Source organism: Silurus aristotelis (assembly GCF_946808225.1).
Source record: "Silurus aristotelis genome assembly, chromosome: 12".
Classification (NCBI taxonomy): domain Eukaryota; kingdom Metazoa; phylum Chordata; class Actinopteri; order Siluriformes; family Siluridae; genus Silurus; species Silurus aristotelis.
Genome location: NC_139585.1, coordinates 23,871,559 through 23,894,106, shown reverse-complemented (window position 1 = coordinate 23,894,106; position 22,548 = coordinate 23,871,559). Strand labels below are relative to the sequence as shown.

The window sequence follows — 22,548 nt, the reverse complement described above, 5'->3', positions numbered from 1 at the left end:
ATCACTAATTGATAGCAGTCAGTGTTTGACTTTCTTTCTAATCATTCTATTAATAAATTGGCATGTTAAGAGTAACATTAGTCTTTTCATATAAACATTATAGCCATAATAAAGCATAATACTTTGAACAAGAACATTTGAGGGCAAATACTTTTGTACTTTTACTCAAGTGAAAGTTAAAAGGTGGCACTTTTGCTGGAGTAATAACTTTAACTCATGTTTTGTGTATTATTTTTGGTCAAAGGAATTAAATAAACTAAATGACTCAAATGAATCAAGGAACCGAATCGCTACAATGATCCGATCTTCCCAATCGCTTGTCTACATAGACCGAGGTCTCGCGAGATAAAGCGTGTGCGCATGCGCAGCGTGTGAGCGCGCGAGCGAGTGATTGCGTGAGTAAACGCCCCCCTCCTCTCACCCCTCCCCCTCCCGTCCCTCTGCCTGAACCCTCCATAGGGAGCGACCTCCTCGCTTCTCCTCTCCTCTCCAGCCCTGAACACGGAGAAGCCTAGGCAGAGGCACGTTGAGGGGGGGACAAATAAAATAATACGACCTGCCCCTGGTAGTTGTACCGCGTTAGGTCGAAGCCGTGGCGTCCGGAGTTGGAAAAAACATGCGGCGGCGGCTCAGGCGGCATCCTGACGGACCAGGAGCTGGGATTCGCCCATTAGCCTGTTAGCTAACGGAGGGAGCGGTTACAAATGAAACTCTACCTCGTTTATATATACGAATATATATAGTTCTTGTTTCTTTTACACAACGGAATTAATTTCTCTCCACCCATAATTATCTCTAGTTGATAGTCAAAAACGACGGTTTTTGATTCGCGGCTTGTTCTGTGGCTAACAACAGTATTGATGAGAGCAGCTCAGGGGTCGGCTTTGTGCTTCCAGGCCATGGACTGAGCAGCTTTTCTCCAACCCGAGGGTTTGCTAGCTTTCTGGCTGGACTCATTAGAATATATATCCACTCTTTTGGACTGGAGACCAAAATTGTGCTGGATCGGGGTTTTTTTGTCACCATGTTCTGGATGCTTGGCTCGGTTTCCGGTTGGATCTGAAGGTGGGGGAAATAATAGAACAATCAAGCGGGATTTCTGTCATTCTGGACCCCGAGGTTGTAAAATCCAAGCTGGTGATCATGTCTACTGCGAAAGAAAATCCCTGTAGGAAATTCCAGGCGAATATTTTCAACAAGAGTAAATGTCAGAACTGCTTCAAACCCAGAGAACTGCATCTGCTGACCGACCCAGACCTCAACCAGGTAAATAAACAGGCTCAAGGTTATGGTGTGTGTGTGTGTGTGTGTGTGTGTGTGTGTGTGTGTGCTCTAACTCCTGATAACAGCCTCATACTTCCTTTCCCTAAATGTTTCCTTATACAATAAGTGTGTTTTGTAGACTCAAATATTCTCAATGTTGATACCAGGTGAATGAAAGTGGAAGCTCAGTGATGAGAGCAAAAGCTTTCAAGACCCCGGGCCCCATGAGCAGGGCCCCTGAGACCCTTGGCTACGTTTTCATGTAAATGTGATCGGTGGATTAGGAATAGGTTTTGGTTGGAAAAAAATCAATATGGTGCCAAGAAATGGGTTTTGGGTTTCGCTTCATTGGATCTTCATCTGAGGATTTATTTTGCACAGTTGTATGAAATGGATATTGTGTTGTTGTTTTTTTTATTTGTCATCCTGGAAATACCAGCTTTAATTATTTGTTAAATAGAACCCAACAGTTCTGCTCAACAGTTTGTTGTGTGTCAAATGTTTGTTTTGGCTATAAAAACAAATTTTCCAAGAACCTCTTTAGTAGGTCTGGGTGAAGCCATGATGAATGAAAAGTGCATATCTGGTATCATTATAAAAGATTTTTGTCTGTGTTTTTTTATATATATATATATATATATATATATATATATATATATATATATATATATATATATATATATATATATTTATTTATTTATTTATTTATATTCATTTATAAAATATATATATATTTATATATATATTATAGAATTTTTAAAATGATAAAATAATTAAAAATGATAAATATTGCCATTTTTTAGTATATATATATTTTTTCATTTTATTTAATATATTTAAAAAAAAAGATTTAATTTCCGACAGACAGGTGGAGGTACAGTTTGGTGGATAATTGTAATTTTTTTTTTTATATATATATATATATATATATATAAAATGTTTAATGTTTTTTTTTCTGCAATTTTTGTCTTTAAAAAAAATATATATATATTTATATAATTTTTCCAAAAATGTTTTAGATCAATATGTATTTGCAGCCATTGAAAAAACACCCTCGTTAGACAGATTTATTAATCATTTATAAACAATGAACTAGTAGTATATTATGCATGGATTATACTTTGTGTGTTAAGTATTTATATATATATATATATATATATATATATATATATATATATATATATATATATATATATATATAACACACTTACTAAAATCTTTTTTGATCATGGGTCTCCAGGTTACTATTCACAGACCACTGCAGATTCACAGACCATCAGAGATTTTGAATCTATAATAACATCAGTCTGTGCTGAAGAAGTGCCAGATAATCAGTTTGTTTCGTTTGAACATGAGCAACTTGAAACATTTACTCCTTTTGGTGAATCTGAATCAGATACTTTTGCATTAAAATGATTAAAAGTCACTGTGGTGAGACACTGACCCTGAACCGAGTCCATCATGAGAATGATGGTGATTGAATGCCTCGGAAGTGCCAAGAAAGCCCACTGTCGAGCGGGCGGTTGTCAGTCGGTCTTTTTTCCTTTTCGAGCAATACTCATTCACTGCTCTGCTTCCGCAGACCCCATCTGATTTTCCTTTCCTTTCGCAAATTCCTCATGCCGAGCCTTATTTGTGTTTCATTAAAGCGTGCACGAATTTGTCTGCTTTAGAGGAGCAATCGGAGCAGCCCGCCTCCAAAATCGCATCCATTTTGCGGAGCCTAAACGAATGCCTCGCCAGCTTAAGTGCTTCAAGGGAAAACCGGGCTCCTGCCAAGGGCTCGAGCGCTCGGGCCGCTTTGAAAAAGAGCATCTCCAGATTTCTTTCAGGTGCTCCAAAGCGTTTCAGCCTGTCTATCTACTGTCTGTACGGCTCAGGCTCAGGCCTTAATTGGAAAACCTCTGCTCCTGTTTACGTGAGCGTTAAGAGGCGGTTAAGGCTCATCTTCTGTCTTGACATGGCCTGTATGGAAACATTAAGCCCTGAACAAATGGACTGCATGTAGACATTAAGCTTCTGAGCAGTTGGGAGAGTCATGAATGAGAGGAAGTTTTAGACCATTAAAGCATGTTACATCCTGTTAATTGGTCTCACACCCAGACGCGCAGCACTCTGAGCAGAACCTGGAGACTTCGAGCAACGTCAGCATCTTGCAGCACACACGTAGGGAGGACTGGGTGTTATTACGAGTGGTTAACCCTTCCACCACCTGACTCCTGACTCATCTCACGGATCACACCATGCCAGCAAGCCTTTTCTGGATGCCTTCATTAATAGATGCTGTAGAGGTTGATCTAATACTACTACTACAAATAATTCCTTAATAAAGGTCAACCGATTGATCGGCCGGACAATTTTTAGCATTTAATTAATCGCCATGGGCCGATTGTGCTGCAAATTAGGCCGATTTTTAGGCAGGCGCATCTGACTCACCAAACCGTGCGTGTACGTTCTGCGCTTGCGTGAGAGACATAACTCTCCCATACCAGCTGGTGGCAGTAGTCTGTATTCCTCGTCAAAAAAGGGAAACCAGAAAGACTAGAACTGTGAATATATAAAGCAAGCATCATTTACACCTGCCGCGATCGTTATCTTAACGGATTCCTGTAGCTTTTTGCAATCAAGTCTGTTAAGTTGCAAAGACAAGCGCAAGAATGACAACAAGCGTGTTCCTTTTTTTTCTCGTGTGCTAATACGCCGATGAGCTCCGCCGCTGTTAAACATGCAGAATCAGCTAACAAACAGCTGACCCCCTCCGGCCAGAGCCAACGGGGCGGAAAATTACAAATAAAGTCGCCCGACGCTCAAAAACACACCCGACAGCCAACCGTTGGCTTGGTGTCCCCCGGGTTTTAAGTTCTTATTGTTTGTCTTAAGTCTCCTTTATTCGTCCCACAGTGGGGAAATTTCTGAATTTATAAATTTTTATTTATATATATTTCATTGGTTAAATATTCTGCTCATTTTGGGGAGAGAATATGAATAGCATTCGGAGAGAGAATGAGTGAACTTTTGGAACTGTATTGTTCGTGAACCTTCAACCAGCTGTAGTTTAGGCTACAGGTAGGCACAGGGACCAGAACTCGTAACAAGTGCACTGATAGGAGATTTTTGTGCTGTTTCATGACTTGTTTATTAACTATTAGATTTTATGAGCTGAAGGGGGGGAGACACATTGGCCAAAAAAACTAGCATCGTATATCGGCCATCCGCTGCACTGATTTCTAATTTGGGCAGAAAAACCCCATATCGGTCGACCTCTATTCATATCCAACACAAAAAACAGGCAAATGTGCCAACTGATATATTAATCTGGATTGTTTGACAGTTATACAAGTCTCATGGATTCACTGAGAGACACAGGGACAGTTTTTGGCTTTAATGAGAGACAGGGACACTTTACTGACTTCACCCAGGGAGACTAGCTTCAACAGAGAGACATTAGGTATGCTTTATGTCTTTATAGCGAGACACGGAGTCAGTTTTTGGCTTTAGTTTCTAGGTGACACATTTTCTAGCTTCAGACACACACTGACCTTCTGGAAGCCCTTCCCTCTTCCCCTCACCCGTAAGCCTTTTCTCTCGACTCGATTTTCTCGCTTTAGACATGCCGTCCCCACTTTCTGTCCAGGTGAACGGAGTTGATTAACATGGAATAAAATCTATCGGCGTTTGCATCGTCTAACGTTAGACATGGACAGCTTTAATCTGATTGTTTCATCGCAGAGGTCAGACTAAAGCCACCACTGATAGAAAAAAAAGGAAAATGCATGCAAACCGAAACAACTTTGTCTCCCCATTCTTCCGATTAAATCAAAGTTAATTAAAACTCTGGGATCGCATTATTTTCTGATTTATAGACTTTAGAGGATTATACGGAACATGTCTCCCCATCTGTTCCAAATTCAATTGTTTCTAAGCAGTGCAGTATGTGTCTCCGTGTCTTCCACAGAGTGTTCTAAAAATGCAAAAAAGAGCACACAGAGCTAAAATGTGTCCCTCGGTTAAGCTAGAAAGTGTCCCTGTCTCTCACTGAAGGTAAAAAAGTGTCTTAGTCTCTCTCAGTGAAGTTAAAAACTGTCTCTCTGTGAAGCTAAAATGTGTCCCAGTGTCTCTCGGTGAAGATAGAATGTGTCCCTGTGTTACTCGCTGAAGATAGAAAGTGTCCATGGGTCTCTCGGTAAAGCAAGAAAATGTCCCAGTGTCTCTTGCTGAAGGTAGAAAGCATCCATGTGTCTCTCGGTGAAACTAGAAAGTGTTCCAGTGTCTCTTGTTAAAGCTAGATGATGTCCATGTTGCTGTCTGTGAAGCTCGAAAGTGTCCATCTGTCGCTCAGGAAAGCCAGAAATCTCAGTGTCTTTCTATGAAACTAGAAAGTCTCTGTCTGTCAGCGAAGCTAGAAAATGTCCCTGCTCCCAGTGCACCCACAAGACCTCATGTTTCCAGGAATATGTATCTCTGTTGCAGTCGAGTTAATTTGTTTCTAAAGAGCATAGCAAGTTATTCTGGCTTTAGAGGCAACCTTTCTTCCCCGCCCCCATTTAATACCTGACTAACAATAAATTGGTAATTTTTTTGCTTTAATAAATGACCCTTTGAACATTTTGTTCTGATTTACTCCTGAATTAATACACACACAAAAAAACCAGATTTCATCATGGTTGTAAATTTCCTTCTTACAGACGTGCTCATGTCCTGCTGTGTAGTTTCTGTTCCTGTTTGCGAGTTTGCTCCAGGTCTGAAGGAGTAAACACGCAGCACATTTAGCCGAGGCTCGTCCTTATGGCTGCGTCTTGAAAACTGGAACTGGGTTGGTTTGTTTGTTTGTTGATTCAACAATCAGCCAATTTAACTATAGGTATTGGGCAAAAGTATTGGGACATCGGACTTTTCCATCCATATGTGGTTCATCTAGAAAACTGTAAACACAAATTGGAGGCACACAAGTGTATAGAATGTCTTTCGATAAAGTAGGATTAAATCTGGCCTGTAATTGAACTAGGAGACCCAAACCAGCATGTTCCAGCATGACAAAGCAAGTTCATGAAGATATGCTTTACATGTATTGGAGTGGAAAAAAGGAATCTTCTGCAGCCTGTTATAGATCTCTGACCGTATTGAACACCTTTTGGAATGCACCCCAGGCCTCCTCACTCTACATCGGCACCTGACTTTTGTCTCTTGTGCCAGAATGAGCCCAAAGGTCCACAAGCACACTCCACGTTTTTATATTATAGACGTTATTACAAGAGCAAATGGGGACTAAATGTGAAATAGGAGGCTCAGTTTTGAATCTGTGTTTTAGAATAATTCCCTGGTGAGGCGATTGTACCCTGACTGTGAAATCGTAACAATCCTAGTTCGGACTCTGAAACCCAAGATTTCCCAATTGATAAATAAAAAGCAATTCGCAATCCAAGCAAACACAAATTCCTTTATTCCTATAACTGAGGAATGGCAGCTCGTTTTTGTTGTCTTTCATGCACGATTCTGCATCTGCCCCAATAATGCAAAAGTACATGTCTCTTTTGTTTATCTGTAGCCATCCTGGCAGCTCCAGGGAGCAGGATTGTGGGTTGTGGGAGGTTTTTATTGAGGGGGGGAGCTTGTGAAAGGAAGTGTGGGTTGGGAAAGTTGAGTTTCTTTCCCCCAAAAGGTCGCTTCAACTTCAGAAGCAGAAACCGAGCCTGCAAAAAAAAGGAGAAACTGGTCGGCCGATTGGGGAGGGTCCTGCGCCAGCAGAGACCCAGGGAGTGCATCCAGGGGTGAAAGAGGGGGATGCCGGGAGAAAAAGCGCCCCCCTGGGAATGGCCCGGGGCCGGGGAGGAAATTGGAAGTTAAGCGCAATGCCGGCGGGAGGGCCGCGGGGTTAGGAGAGGAGCCCAGGAGAGGAAGCGGGCCGTCAATGTGTGGAGGAAAAAGTGCAGGGGTGTGCCGCTGCTCTCCTGGGCAAAGCACTCAGGCAACACTACACACAGCACTCACAGCTGGCTTTTGTTGTGCTTTCCCCCCCCTCCTCCTCATTTTCAAAAAAGGAAAGGAGCACTCGTTCTTTTTTTAGATTCTGTTTCATAAACGCTATTAAACGACCTGACGCCCGTCACTCTACAGTCAGCTACAGTATGCGGCGTTTATCTGACCTTAGAGAAGAAAATATTATTTACGCAGCACATTTTATTAAGAATAATAATGGCCGCTTTACACACTTGATGCACTCCATTTGGAATAAACAAACAGCCACCCTTCACATTTCTCGGAGAGCGTATTGAGTTTCAGGGCCATTAGCCAAATGTTAATATTATACTCTTTTTTTTTTTTCTTTTTTTTTTTGACGTGGCTGTTGAAGCCACATGAACTTGTCTCGTCCTGCATTGCACAGTGCCTCCGTGGCCTTTCTCACAAAGCACCAGGCGTTCAGGGTCTCATCAGCGTACAGTGTAATAGGGATTTTTTTCCGATATTCTCGACAAAAAGAACAACAGACGAAGGTATTTGCGCACACTGCTCTGTCGACACACTCTGGACCCGCATTCGTAACAGTTATTCATTTACTGCGTACGCGTACAGCGTAACTGCAGCTCAGCACGTCACTGACTGATGTGTGTTGATTGAACGGTTTCCCATGTGACTGAACATTCCTCTGTGTGCGTGTTGTGTAAGTGATTAACTTCTGTTAGGAATGTTTTAAATTGCGTTGTCCACACACAAGCGCATGATGCGATCTTTTTCAACCCCCTCCCCCTTCAGAAGGACTGTATTTGTTTTAATTTGCTCAATAAACTTATTTGGTATTACATAGACACAAACATGGTGCAAAGGACATTGCATTGTATTAGGACACTTTATTTTTCCAGCCATATGTGGTTCTTTCCCAGGCTGTTACCACAAAGCTGGAGGCACACAATTGGATTTGGTAGCATGGCTTTTTCCCCTTCACTCGAACTAGGAGACCCAAACCTGTTCCAGCATCACAATGCCCCTGAGCACAAATCCAGACCTGTGAAGATATGCTTTACATGGGTTGTATTGGAAGATCTTGAGTGGCCTGCTATAGAGCTCTGTCCTCAACCTTACACCTTTTGGAATAATTTTAAACGCTGTCTGAACCCCAGGTACATCAGTACCTGACTTTACTAACACCTTTGTGGATGAATGAGCACAGATCTCCACAAACACACTCCGAAATCTAGTGGAACATCTTCCAAGAAGAGCGGAGACTATTATAAGAGCGGACAAAATGCGCAATGGGAAGTTCAAAATGCACATACTAATATTATGGCCAGGTGTCCACAAATGTTTGTCCATATTTGAAATGGTTTGCAGGTTCTTGTGATCATAGTGCCTTAGGTACACTGGTTTAGCAGGTGAACAAAAACAATCTAAATACCATAGTAGTAGTTTCTGGATGTGACCCTGATCACACTGTTGATTTACAGCATAATATGTTATGTTTTTGTGTTGTAGATGGATGGATGGATAGATATTGTTAATATAAACAATATAGTACTGCAAATATTTCTGTGGGTTGTGCAAATTAGTGCCATGTAGACCTCTACTACAAAGTCAAAGCAGTTATGACTCCGATATTTTTATTTTTTTTGCAAAGCTGAGGTTCATCGTGTATTTCAACCTGACAACGTATTTGTACGTGTCTTTGTTGTGATATTGGTTTGAAATTTCATTCTTAATGGTCTTCATGAAACCTGCAGAAACCCTGTTTATTTAAAGATTTGCTGTTCGCACAAGTTCTTTTGCAATCCGGTGCAATGGCACCTGGAAAGTGGTGCAGATGCAGTGATAAACGCTTTGGCAGTATGAACTTGTCAGTTGCGTACGCGCAAGAATTAAATCCCATTTTTTGTTTATTCAAGCCGCTCTTCTGATCTTGTTAATGTTTAGGTGTTTCATATCTTGTCCTGTCTTTTACAGGCGAAACCGATCTATGGAGGCTGGCTGTGTTTGGCTCCAGAGGGAACGGATTTTGACAATCCGATGCAGCGGTCTCGGGTAAGAAGTGATCCGTTTCCTGTCCTCCCTTTGCTCTTGCTACGTCTTTTAAAAGTCAGAAGATGATTAGAAAGCAGAGTCCCTGCAGAGTCTTGGTCTAAAAAAAGTCTCACATTTTACAAATCAGAATTTCAGGCTTTTAAAAACATTTGCTGTCCGATGTCTTAAACCAAATTTTAAACGGGTCTTAATTTTCCCATTTTCCATGTAACACTTCCTATAACGCTCATTAAAATGCTCCCGCAGCACTTTAGAATGTTGTTTTGTTTTTGTTTGTTTCCATGGTACTTTAATTCTTTCTTTCGGCCGTTTCAAATATAATTCCCTGTATTTCGACTACAAATGAGACCAACAAGCAACAGCTAATCAGCTTACTGTTATTGGTGTGAATCTCTCATGGGCTGTACCACAGACTTAAAAACATAAACCTTTATTTTACGGGTGTGGGGAAGTGCAAGTTTAGCGATCTCGGCTTAAAGGAAAGTAATTTAGGCCTCGTTTAGGGTCATTCATGTGTTGTGATATGGGTCTTAAATTTCCTTCATAATGGTCTTAAAGAGGTCTTAAAAGGTCTTAAATTTGACTCGTTGAAACCTTGACAAATCCTCTGCGATGGTTCTAAAGCGCTGAAATGTTTTTTTCCCCCGTACAGAAATGGCAGCGGCGCTTCTTCGTGCTCTACGAACACGGCTGCTTGCGCTTCGCTCTGGACGAGTCGGTAAGCACCCTTATTATTTATAAAAGCGTTCTCTTTTTCCTGGCACTTGCTCTCCACAACATGCTGAGGTCATACACTGAATAAAGGCATCATGTGATGTCTCTTATTCATTCAAGTAAGTGAATGATGAAGTGCAGTGGGAAGCGGATGCGAAGTGGCCCCGTGGCGCGATCGAGCCGGTTTAATTCGCTGCAGTGTGTCATGAGGGGAAACTCGGCTGCCTGATCAGGCACAGAGATTACAGAGTTTGTGTTTAATCTGTGAGGCCCACACGCTCTGAACACTCCTGAGTTGTTCAGATCGCCAGAGTTTCAGTTCGATCCAGTTCAATACGCGCTGTGCATCAGCACGGTGAGACGAGAAGCAGAGTCACGTAGTTGCCGTAACTGTCGAGAGCGTGCGCTCGGGAACAAGTTCAGTGTGGTATCGCTTTTCCTTCAATTGTAGAGGTTTAAAGATTCTGTCAGTTCTATTGTCTGCGCTTGCTATTCATCTGGGCCGAGATGCCCCCCCTCTCTCAGGAAAAGCTGGAGAAGTAGGTCAGGGAAGCGCTGGTCGGGAGGACAAGGCGAAAATAAAAATAAAGTCGAGAAATTTCGATCTCAAGTGGCTCCAAAAATAAACTTTCATTTGACTAGGGTAAGAATGATTTAGCCGGCTGAGCTGCTATTGTTTAATGTGAAATAATACAGTGTGCTGACTTGCATGAGCAAACCAGAAGACAGTAGGGATGTGTTTTTCTCTTTCTGGCTTTTAAATCTATACATTAGAGGCAAAAGTATTTGGACACCGAACAAAGGCATTTTTGAGGGTTTTTTTTTTTTTATTGCGTTCAAAGCACAAACTTGTTTGCTCAAACTTGTCCCTGCACCCTAATAGTGCACACAGCAAGCTCCATAAATGCGAGGTGGTATCAATGGTGCTGACTGGTGCCATTCTGACCACATGCGTTAGTCTGATTACAACCCCATTGAACTCCTTTGGCATTAATAGGAACGCCGACCAAATCTCGAGCCTCCTTGTCTGACGGATCACAGTTCCCCAAAGCCACGCTCAAACATCTAGTAGAAAGCCTTTGCAGAAACATGGAGGTTATAATCGCAGCAAAAAAGGGAATTGCTATAAAATGAGCTCTTCATCCTAATGCATTTTGTGACATTTGTTCGGAAATGTGGACAGATTCCCATTTCCTGTTCTTTTTTCTTTTTATTTGGTTTTCATGTTAAAAAAAAAAAAAAAAAAGTGGAAACTACGATTTAGGTTGGTTATTTTGCTGACCCCACTTATAATTAGCCTTTGTCCACAACTTATTCCTCTGTCTGCCGAGATCAGCATCACGAACGATAATCATTACACACGTTTCAAGGCTCGACGCCGAGCTCTTCGAAACGAGCAGGACTGCGAGAGAAAGAGATGCTCGAACCGCGAAGCCTGCGCTCAGAAAAGCGTTCCCCCCGATATGCCCTTATTTGGTGAAACAGCGAAGAGGGCCATCGTGACGTCACCATTCTCTGAGAACATTAGCCCCCTGAAACCACATGGAAATGCAAAAAATGCTCGGAGATTCTCATTCCACCGAACGGCGCAACCGCAATACCTATTTCTGTAACCAGAGTCTGTGTTTAGAAAGCTTAAATCAAATCATCTGGAGATGACAGACGGGGTAGAGGGGCTGAGGGTCATCACTCATCTGCTCTTAAAGCAGCTCGGATGCAGCAATCTGGCGGGTCTGTTCATTAAATGCTTCCAGAGTTTATTGTATAACCTCAAAAGTTGTAGGTGTTGGGGGAGGGGGTGGGGGGGGTGTTTGGAGGAAGGGGGTGTTGTCTCTCACCCTTCAACTCTGCAGTTTGATTAAAGGCACTGCAAGTCAAGACACATTCATGCTGTCTAATGTGCATCTGCAATACAATCTCAATGCTTCTCGATAGTTTGTCTACATTTTTCTTCTCCTCGATGGTCTCATTCGACTCCGAACAAAGGAAATGTTTCTCTGTAGTTATTAAGGATGTGTGTGTGTGTGTGTTTGTGTGTGTGTGTCCCCAATAATATTACTTCTAAAAAATAATCAGCTAGTCACCCAAAGCCGAGACAATAGAAGCATGTAATTTGATCCCCTTGGTTTGGGGCGCTAACGTAAAGCGTTTGAACGGCAGACTTGGCAAGACTCGCTCTCTTTGTGGTGTTGCCAAAAACTCAGCCATTTGTTACCCTGATTGTATAATAAGACTCTTTAGTGCCTTCTCTTTTTTTCTTTTTCTTTTACAAGACTGATTTGTTGCTCCTGTCTTATCTAAAAAAAAAAAAACAACAACAAAGTTTTCCACCACCTATTAAGTGCAAAGATCAGACAATTGTGTGGCATAAACATTACCGTACCAGTTGGCTACGAGCTCTTTCCGTGCTCATCGTCCGGGATAGTTGATCTTACGGTCTGTGTCAACTGTTCTCGCAGTGCTTTTGTTCTGAGCGATGGCGCTATTATTTACTATGCACTTCTGGCTCATGTGAACTCCCGGTGTCTCATTACGCAGTTTTTTTTTCTTATCCTCTCAGAAGCAGTCTGAGACAGAACGAGTGCTGCAGTTGTGTAGCTGTGACACGCTGTAATCGCCATATTTGGCAGTCGCCGACATTCGCTGTCGGCTTTTAATAAAGCGAGATCCACTTAAAATGGCCATAAAAGGAGCTAGGAAACAGCCAGCACCTGGTTTACATCGAGGGGCCGCAAAATGGCTGATAACAGCTCAGGCAGAAACGGTGAGATGTGCCACCATGAAGCCGAGCCTCTTAGCAGTTGAAAGTCCAGGACGCACAAGTGGGTCACAAGTGGTGAACAGTAACGAAATAAACGCCATTCGTTACTGTACTTTAGTAGCTTTTCCGTGTATCTGTACTTTGCTGACGTGTTTCCATTTCAGGAGACTTTTACTTGAACTTCACTAGTCAAATATATTACTTATGACAACCACATTTAGCAAAATCAGTCGTTCCTTTTTATTTACAGCGGGGCCAAAATGTATTTAGTCAGCCACCAATTGTGCAAGTTCTCCCAAAAGATGAGAGAGGCCTGTAATTTTCATCATAGGTACACTTCAACTATAAGAGACAAAATGAGAAGAAAAAAAATCCAGAAAATCACATTGTCTGATTTTTAAAGAATTTATTAGCAAATTATGGTGGGAAATAAGTATTTGGTCACCTACAAAAAAAGCAAGATTTCTGGCTCTCACAGATCTGTAACTTCTTTAAGAGGCTCCTCTGTCCTCCACTTGTTACCTGTATTAATGGCACCTGTTTGAACTCGTTATCAGTATCAAAGACACCTGTCCACAACCTCAAACAGTCAGACTCCAAATTCCACTATGGCCAAGACCAAAGAGCGGTCAAAGGACACCAGAAACAAAATTGTAGACCTGCACCAGGCTGGGAAGACTGAATCTGCAATAGGTAAGCAGCTTGGTGTGAAGAAGCAACTGTGGGAGCAATTATTAGAAGATGGAAGACATACAAGATCACTGAATATCTCCCTCGATCTGGGGCTCCACGCAAGATCTCACAAGAACGGTGAGCAAAAATCCCAGAACCACACGGGGTTTTGAATGACCTGCAGAGAGCTGGGACCAAAGTAACAAAGGCTACCATCAGTAACACACTACGCCGCCAGGGGCTCAAATCCTGCAGTGCCAGACGTGTCCCCCCCGCTTAAGCCATTACATGTCCGGGCCCGTCTGAAGTTTGCTAGAGAGCATTTGGATGATCCAGAAGAGGATTGGGAGAATGTCATATGGTCAGATGAAACCAAAAAAGAACTTTTTTGTAAAAACTCAACTTGTCGTGTTTGGAGGAGAAAGAAAGATGAGTTGCATCCAAAGAACACCATACCTACTGTGAAGCATGGGGGTGGAAACATCATGCTTTGGGGCTGTTTTTCTGCAAAGGGACCAGGACGACTGATCCGTGTAAAGGAACGAATGAATAGGGCCATGTATGGTGAGATTTTTTTGAGTGAAAACCTCCTTCTATCAGCAACGGCATTGAAGATGAACCGTGGCTGGGTCTTTCAGCATGACAATGATCCCAAACACACCGCCCGGGCAATAAAGGAGTGGCTTCATAAGAAGCATTTCAAGGTCCTTAAGTGGCTTAGCCAGTCTCCAGATCTCAACCCCATAGAAAATCTTTGAAGGGAGTTGAAAATCAGACAGCCCCAAAACATCACTGCTCTAGAGGAGATCTGCATGGAGGAATGGTCCAAACTACCAGCAACAGTGTGTAAAAACCTTGTGGAGACTTACAGAAAACGTTTGATCTCGGTCATTGCCAACAAAGTGTATATACAAGTATTAAGATGAACTTTTGTTATTGACCAAATACTTATTTTCCACCATAATTTGCAAATAAATTCTTAAAAAAAAAAAAGTGTTTTTTCTGGGTTTTTTTCTCATTTTGTCTCTCATAGTTAAAGTGTACCTATGATAAAAATGACAGGCCTCTCATATTTTTAAGTGGGAGAATTTGCACAATTGGTGGCTGACTTAATACTCACCCCCCCCCCCCCCCCCCACTGTATGCGTGAAAAAACGTAACCGGTCAAACACTCAGGAAGCCACCAATCAGTTTTTAACTCGTTTTGATCGGCGCTCAGTGGCATCTACTCATCACGAAAATACAGTCCATCGTCAGTTCAGAAACAGAAATTTAGAGAGGTATAAATGATGGAAGAAACTCCTGACTGGAACTCACCACAAAGCCCGTGGCCGCATTTGCACGATTTTTATGAAGCAGTTGAAAAGAAGGTTTTGGGCTAATGGTAATTTTAATCGATATCAATCAGTGTTTGACCCTTTAATATTATTATTCAATTAATTGATCGAGGAGTTAATTAAGCAAAAAGTCTCGTGACAAAAATGTTATTTTTTTAAAACATTATAATAAATCAAACACTTTTGCACCTTTTACTCAAGTGAAAGTTTAAAGGGAGCACTTTTACTGAGTGCATCTTTACTTAAATTCATGGTTTGTGTACCACTGTACATTGTGCTGCTTGTAGGGACAAGATTAAGCATGTTTGATTATTCTCCTTCTCGGGATTTGGCTGAGATTCCTTTTCCACACCACGAGATTAGGGCTGTACATTGCTGCTTCCAGTATTCCCCGGCCTGGCCTCTCGCTCTGATAAAGGCTTCCTGAGTCGGCATTATAACAGAGCGTGATGAGTATATGATCTGCATAGTGCTATATTATTATTTCTTTTCCTTTTTTTTCTCTCAATAGGTTGTTTTACAGTGTTTGAGCAACAAACAAACACGGGACACTGAGCACACAACCCGAAGTGATCAAATTTCACAATATCAATAGCGTTTCATAACGTGCTGTTCCATAATAATGCCGAGATCAGCTTTTTTCTTTAATGCGAAATGTAAAGTGGTAATATTTTGTCAAAATTTTTTTATTTTTTTTAGGATGAATACAGTTAGAATCCTTTTTCACATACTGCACATAAAATCACATTCATTGTAAACAATGTCTTTGAATTATACTTTATACCCCATGCTATTTTTGTTAATTGTAACTAGTAAGAGTGTAGTTTTTAACACTCCACAGTGCTTGTTTATTCTTTTATTATTTCTTCGCTGTTTTCTGGCCACCCGAGGATGGAGCCGTGTGCAATAAAACTTTTAAAGCACATGAAACGCACAGTTATTTATTTATTTTATATATTTATATATAAATACAAATATGGACAAAAGCATTGGGACACAATTGTCTTCGGCTTTGGTAGCATGATATTTTCCCTTCACTTGCCCGAGGAGACTCCTGTTCCAGCACAATGACTCTGTGTACAAGTTACTTATTTTGCTAAATGGTACTATTCTGACCACGTACAACACACGGCTGCGATTTCATCATGGACCGCACGTTAGAACAAATAGCAAACGCATAATTCTGCCCTTGAGATCAGAAAGACCTTCAACGAGCTCAACCCCTGAAAATGTCGACCATTTTGGTAACTTGTGCACTAATATTCACTTGTGGCTGGATGAGCACAAATCTCTATAACTCTAGTGGAACAACTTCTTAGAAGAGTGAACGTTATTATAACGAGGAACGTGGATTAAATGTGGAATGTCGTGTTCGAAAAGCAGTTATTAATAATTATGGTTAAGTGTCCACAAACCTTTTGTCTGCATAGTGTAGGACTGCTTCAATACTGCCTTGGAATTTGATTATGGTGACGTCCCCCCAATTAAATGTTTGTTTGGCAAAAACACTGACATGTACTTCCTTTGTGAGCTAGACTGAGGGGGGAAAAATGACATTTTCCATCTGCTTCCCCTCACAGCCAAGCACACTACCGCAAGGCACCGTCAACATGAACCTGTGCACGGATGTGATTGATGCCGAACCGAAGACTGGCCAGAAGAACGCACTGTGTATCATCACGCCTGAACAGGAATACTACATCCGGGGGGACAACAAGGAACTGATTAACGGGTGCGTGTCTGCGCTGCTTATATTCTCCAGGTGTTGCAGCATTTGCAGGTTTTCTGATGAACGTTATTTTTTTTCCCACCAGTTGGAGCGAGCAGCTGGTTGTTTATCCAAGGACCAACAAGCAAAATCAAAAGAAGAAGCGCAAGGTAGAGCCAACAACGTCTCAGGTGTGTGAGAGCTTCATTCAGAACGGGGGTCTATGTGAGTGAAAGCAGCGTTCCTATCCACAGTGCTGAGGAAAATTTGTCTTTCCCTCAGGAGCCCGGTCCGGCCAAAGTAGCTGTGACTGGCTCGGGAATCCCAGAGGCGGAGAAAGTTCCAGACTCCAGCTCCATCATATGGCAGGAGGAGCTGCAGAGCAGAGAAGCCGAGGCGTCGCAGGCATGGTCCTCACCAGATATGACGCCCCAGGGCTCACTGCTCACTCCTGCAGGTATTCGGGAATCCCGACGTTCTTATAGAAGTATAACTCCGCTGGTTTCCATCCCATAAAATTTATAATACACCGACTAGGCATAACTTTCCCCAAATCTAATTCGCTGTATTTTGACTACAAATGAGACCCAACATGCAACATCCAATCAGCTTGCTGTTATTGGTGCAAATCTCTTTCAGATTGTACAACAGGCATAAAACTGATGTTTTATGATGATGTCATGATTTAGGTCTTGCATTTCATTCTTAATGGTCCCAAAAAGGTCTAAAAAGTCTTAAATTTGACTTTTGAAAGCTGCAGGAACCTTGAGAAATGTTGACATGCTAGAAGCAGGAAAAATGGGAAAACGTAAGGCGAGTTTGACACGGGCCAAATTGTGATGTCTTATCGACTGGGTCAGTAATCTTGTATAATTTAATAAACAAGGCTTATTTACCTGAATACATGTATAATTGTTTAGCAAAAGTCAGCTTGAGCAGGGAACGCAGGAAGGAAGACACTGTCTATAGCAGGTGATGGGACCATGAACGTCCCTGATCCTGAACATTTCCCACCCTGCTTGATCTGCATACACGTGATTGTTTGCTCATGCCCTCGTAGAACAAACAGGCGAGCGAACACACACACACACACACACACACACACACACACACACACACACACACACACACACGAACGACTCTACGCTCTGGTTATATTCCATGGAAAGATTAATCTAAAATAAGACTAAAGACAACAGTGATGTAACTGCTGAAAATGAATGTAAAGTCCTTTTCATGTCTCACGTTCTTTCTTCTGCAGAAGAAGCAGACCTGGGCTCTGTCAATGGCGATGAGGTGGACCGGAGCGCGTTTTCCTTTTCCCCGTGTATGTCCCAGCCCCCGCAGGACCTGGTTTCCCCGACCGCAGGCTTGCTGGGTGGTGTTCCCCGGTGCCCATCGCCCGCCCACAGTGAACCATTCCCCTCAGGGAGCAGTCTGCTGTCTAACGGCTCGCACATCAGCGGCTCCATCAGCTCCCTGGACTCGGACGCCAGCACAGACAGCCACGTGGCGCTTCGAGGACGCACCAAGCCTGAGAAACGCAGGGAGAGACCGGACAGAGATGCTGTACTCAGCCCAGAGAGGAGGTGAGCCAGGGAAACCTCTGCAGCTGGATCTAACCTCTGGATCAGCCATTCTGAAATAGATATTTGAACAAACATCGTTCACTATGGACTCCAGGTCCTAAGATGTGCTTTTTGAAAATCTCCATTTCTTGTTAAAATAACCTCCACTCTTCTGAGAAGATGTTCCACTAGATTTTTGAGTGAGGTTGTAGAGATTTGTGCTCATTCAGCCACAAGGGGGGTAGTAAAGTCAGGTACTGATGAGGCCTGATGTGCAGTCAATGTTCCCAATTTCTTTAATAGGGTTGAGATCAGATCTTTGTAGCAGGCCACTTGAGATCTTTCTCTCCAACCCATGGATTTGGGAATTGTCATGCTGGAACATGTTTGTTATTTCCCAGATCAGAGAAGAACCATTCCATTGGGCAGGTGTCCCATCACGTTTGTTCATCTAGTACATGTGTGCACTAGAGGTGTAACGCAATGCTGTTATTCAGAATGTTTGTTTAGTGTTTGAGTAATCAGGATCTGTATTCAGATTTAACTAGGTGTGGCCTAAACCTGAACACTATATTTAAACTGAAAGACTGGGAAAAACCGAGCAATTATAAATAATAATTAGTAAAAATGTTGCAGTTCTTTGACCACAGCTCAAGTTTCATATTTGGGCTCCACCAGATGTCGAATCATTTGGCAGGATTTTTAATCTAATGTGCCTGAGAGAGATTTTTAAAATGCAACCTTTCCCACATCAGGAAATTCTAGTGTATATTTTTTAACATTTACCAGAACAGGGTTTCTGTGGGGTCTTAAAAAGACTATAATATAAATATCTACATTTTAGGTATTAAAAAGTCTTAAAATGAGCTCTTCTAGGCCTTAAATAATTATAAACAGTTCGTAATTTTCCCATGTAGCGCTTCCTTTAAACGCTCATTGAAATGCTCCTGCAGCACATTAGAACGTTTTTGTTTCAAATATAATTCGCTGTATTATGACTTCAAATGAGACCCACATGCAACAGCCAATCAGCTTTCTGTTATTGGTGCTCGGATTGTACCACAGACGCAAAACGAATGACATTTTTCAGCTGTGTGGAAGTGCAAGTTTAGCGATACTCTGCATGAAAACAATGAATTTTAGGGCTCAGTTAAGGCCGTTTGCAAACAGCGTATTTGTGTATGTTTGTGATGTCCTGATATGGGTTTTAAATTTCATTCTTAATGGTCTAAAAATGTCTTAAAATGTCTTAAATTTGACTTGGTGAAACCTGCGGAAACCCTCATTTACCTTCAATAATTGTTTATTTTAGTACTTGGGATTTGTTTCATGCCTGAAAAATCTGAGAAAACACACACACACACACACACGCACACTCATTATAATCCTAATCTGATTTACAATAAATAATGAAAAGTAAAGATACGCTGCCCTTTTGCACACTGTGTGATTTGTTTGACTAATATGGACCCAAAGTATGTTTTTTTGGTTCACCATGCAAAACCCATGATACTGTTTGGCACATACTATGTAACCTATAAAGCACGCACTGTGCAAAAGATCAGAAAGTATGGAACTGTCTTCTATTAACATACCTTAAATAACCCCGTTCATAAAACGGATTGAATAGAAAGCGTGCCATTTTTTTAATTTTGCCATTTTTTTTATTTTGTTCATGTTGGACATAAACCCATTTGTGCTTCAACAACTTTTGAATGGGGCTCATGTTTCTGGGATTCTCCTCTCCCACAGCTCCAAGGTCAAAAGCCCCAAAGCGAAGCATTTTAAACAAAGATGCTGACGTGCCTCTCTGTGGTCCGAGCCGGCCTCCCGTTTCTCTTCTCATGAAAACTATTCGCAGTGGCAAGAGAGCTCGAACACTCTGAACCTGCCTAATGGAGAGAAATGGATCCATTTGGGTTTTTAGGCTAATTTGGGTTTATGGGAACCGTGCCACTTTATACCCAGCAGCCAATGAGGCTGAGAGCAGTCATGTGACATGAATAGCTCACTTACCAGCTCGTTCGCTGCCTTTTAAGGAGGGCCTTCGGTGCCGTGTCTTCCCCAAATAAGGGCAAAATTTAAAACGACCCATTTAATATTTCCACCCGGCTGCTATGAAAACCAAATTCCTCTCTTTAAAGTCAGGACGGCAATCTTTTTTTGTTGTTGTTCCAAAGTCAACACCAAGCACTTTCTTTTTTTTTCTTTTTCTTTTTTTTTTTTTTCCAGATTGGGTTGAAATAATTTTAGATATATCTAATTTATTTGTAGCTCGTTCATAATAATCATCTTTCCACATAGAAGATGGTGGTCATTCCCGTTTCTAGCACATTGAGTACATGTTAAGTGGATTCCACACGATTTCACAAACGTTCTACCCGTCGTGTGTGTTCTCAGCGGGCGCTCGAACGTGATCGAGAAGCTCAAGGCGCTGGACCTGGAGAACGCCGAGAGGATGGAGGTGGAGGAGACGCCGCGCAGCGAGGCCCGTCAGGGTCGCAGTGAAATGAGACGCTTCAACAGACAGGTACAGTGTTTTCACAGAAGGTCAGGACAGAAGCATTCTGTTCATCTGCTGTTCATCGTATATTTTCCACCAATATTCTTTGTATCTTGCAAGCCATGGCAAGTAACATTTCACACCGACATTCTAGACGTCAAAACCTGGGGCGTTTGTGCTGAGCCAGGATACGTTCCGCTTCGTGGTATTTTAAAGCTGTTCAATTCAAGCGTGGCGTTTACTCAGGAAAGATGGCGATCGTGATAACGGAACAGGCTCCTGTGATCGTTTTCTCCTGGAAATAAGGGCTGTTTGGTCAAAGCCCAGAGCTTTCACTTAGCTTTTGTTAGTTTGCAGTGTCCTGCTTCCTGGACCCCAGCTCAGAGTTATCGAGAGGATCGTTGATTTTTGATATTGAAAACAATCAGACGTTATAGGATCCTTACGAGGTTTTTATGTCCATTCTCTGTCCTGTAGGAGCAGAAGTTTGACCACGGTCTGGACTTCCACCACTCCACTCTTCCTCCGCTGAGACGAGCCAAGTCGTTGGACCGCAGGACAACGGAGTCAGTCATGACAGTGAGTACTCGTCCCAATCGCCACCCCCTCCTTCTGTGTCGGCACGGCTTTTCGATAAGAGAGAACGCTCTCACCCAAGGGTGTGAAGTCAGTGGATTTGGAAAGAACGCCATCACAAGGCTTTTGTTGTTTTCCGAAAGTTTGAAGGTCAACGAGACATTCTGAGAGACGAAGCCCGTTTTCTTGCAAAACAACAAACAGCTGCTTTGGAATGTTTCACATACAGGGACAGAGCGAAGAGAAGTCAGCGCAGGGGGAACAGCAGGATTTCGGCACGGACGTTCCATCTGATAGAAGTGCTCTTTGTTTTGGCGTTGACATGCTTAGTTCTAGATTCTGTAAGACCGCATGGGTTTTTTTCTATTGCCCTACTCGCTTTTCTAAAATCTAAAATTAAGAATCTATATAAACAAAAGTATTTTATAAATTTTTTTTTATATAAAACAAAGGCTACATGACACTAATTCGGATACATTTGACAACTGCGTTTTTTTTATTTATTTTTTTTTTTTTCCCCCGCCTAAAAATTCTGCGTCCACACATTCATCTTCAGTTGTTTTTCAAAAGTTGCTCGTCCACGTCATTTCCGCTCGCTGTTTATTTACTTTTCAGCTTCGTGAAACGTTGCAGCAATGACAATGTTTTTGTAAAAGCTTTCCTTTCCACAGTCCACTCTGGGACGCGAAAACGCTGTTTTCAAATGTATCAACTTCAGACTTTTTTCTCGCAATTGTGTATTTATTTATTTTTTGGCCGAGTGGGCGTCAACCCCCTCTGTGGAGACGGAACAAGACAGATGAAGCAGAGGAGCCTCGTTTATACACCAACAGCTTTAAACTTCAGGCCCACAACATGGTTACAGGTGGATGCACCGGAAATGATGGATTTTTGCGAGAAATGACGTCGCAACCGCCAGAGTCTTTTTTTTATTTTTTTATTTTTTTTTCCCTTTTTTAAATACAAAAAAAAATATTTGTATAAATGTGTCAGAAACGGGGTTCCATACAACACAGAAGACTGTACAGAATGAAAAATAGAGGAACGGGGAGAAAACCACGAGGGGTGAGGAGAAGATTCAGGCCAAAGAAAACATCGGAATGTTTCCAAAGTTTGGGATAATTTCAGAATAAATACATGTGAAGAAAACACAGTATAGTGCGTTTACCCTTTTCAAAGTCGTTTGAAATAGACTTATATATTTTCTGTACTTATTTATATATTTGTGGCAATTAAATGCTTTAAATGGCTGTAGTTTTTACAGCTATTCTTGTATGCAATTTCAGCAATAAGAATTTAGATTTTCCCCAAATTTTTAAATTTGTTCATTTTAAGCGACCCGTCTTATTTTCTCTCGTACATTTAGTAATGTTAAATGTACAAGTACTTATTATCCGATTATTCGGTGGAACAATCGTTAGAAAAGTCGATTACTA

General features: G+C 41.8%; 1 protein-coding gene across 2 annotated transcripts in view; it reads left to right on the top strand.

The window, feature by feature from the left end:
* The first annotated feature begins 400 nt into the window (after positions 1-400).
* LOC310734614 (myosin phosphatase Rho interacting protein) overlaps positions 401-22,548 on the top strand; it is a 43,318-nt gene continuing 21,170 nt past the window's right edge. For both annotated transcript variants that reach the window (XM_083556886.1, XM_083556887.1), the window contains exons 1-9: positions 401-1,266; positions 9,196-9,273; positions 9,926-9,991; positions 16,338-16,489; positions 16,572-16,656; positions 16,748-16,922; positions 17,727-18,054; positions 20,434-20,563; positions 21,014-21,115. In XM_083556886.1, coding sequence (XP_083413012.1) covers positions 1,144-1,266; positions 9,196-9,273; positions 9,926-9,991; positions 16,338-16,489; positions 16,572-16,656; positions 16,748-16,922; positions 17,727-18,054; positions 20,434-20,563; positions 21,014-21,115 — 1,239 coding nt within the window. In that variant the 5' untranslated portion in view covers positions 401-1,143. The remainder of the gene's footprint in view (positions 1,267-9,195; positions 9,274-9,925; positions 9,992-16,337; positions 16,490-16,571; positions 16,657-16,747; positions 16,923-17,726; positions 18,055-20,433; positions 20,564-21,013; positions 21,116-22,548) is intronic.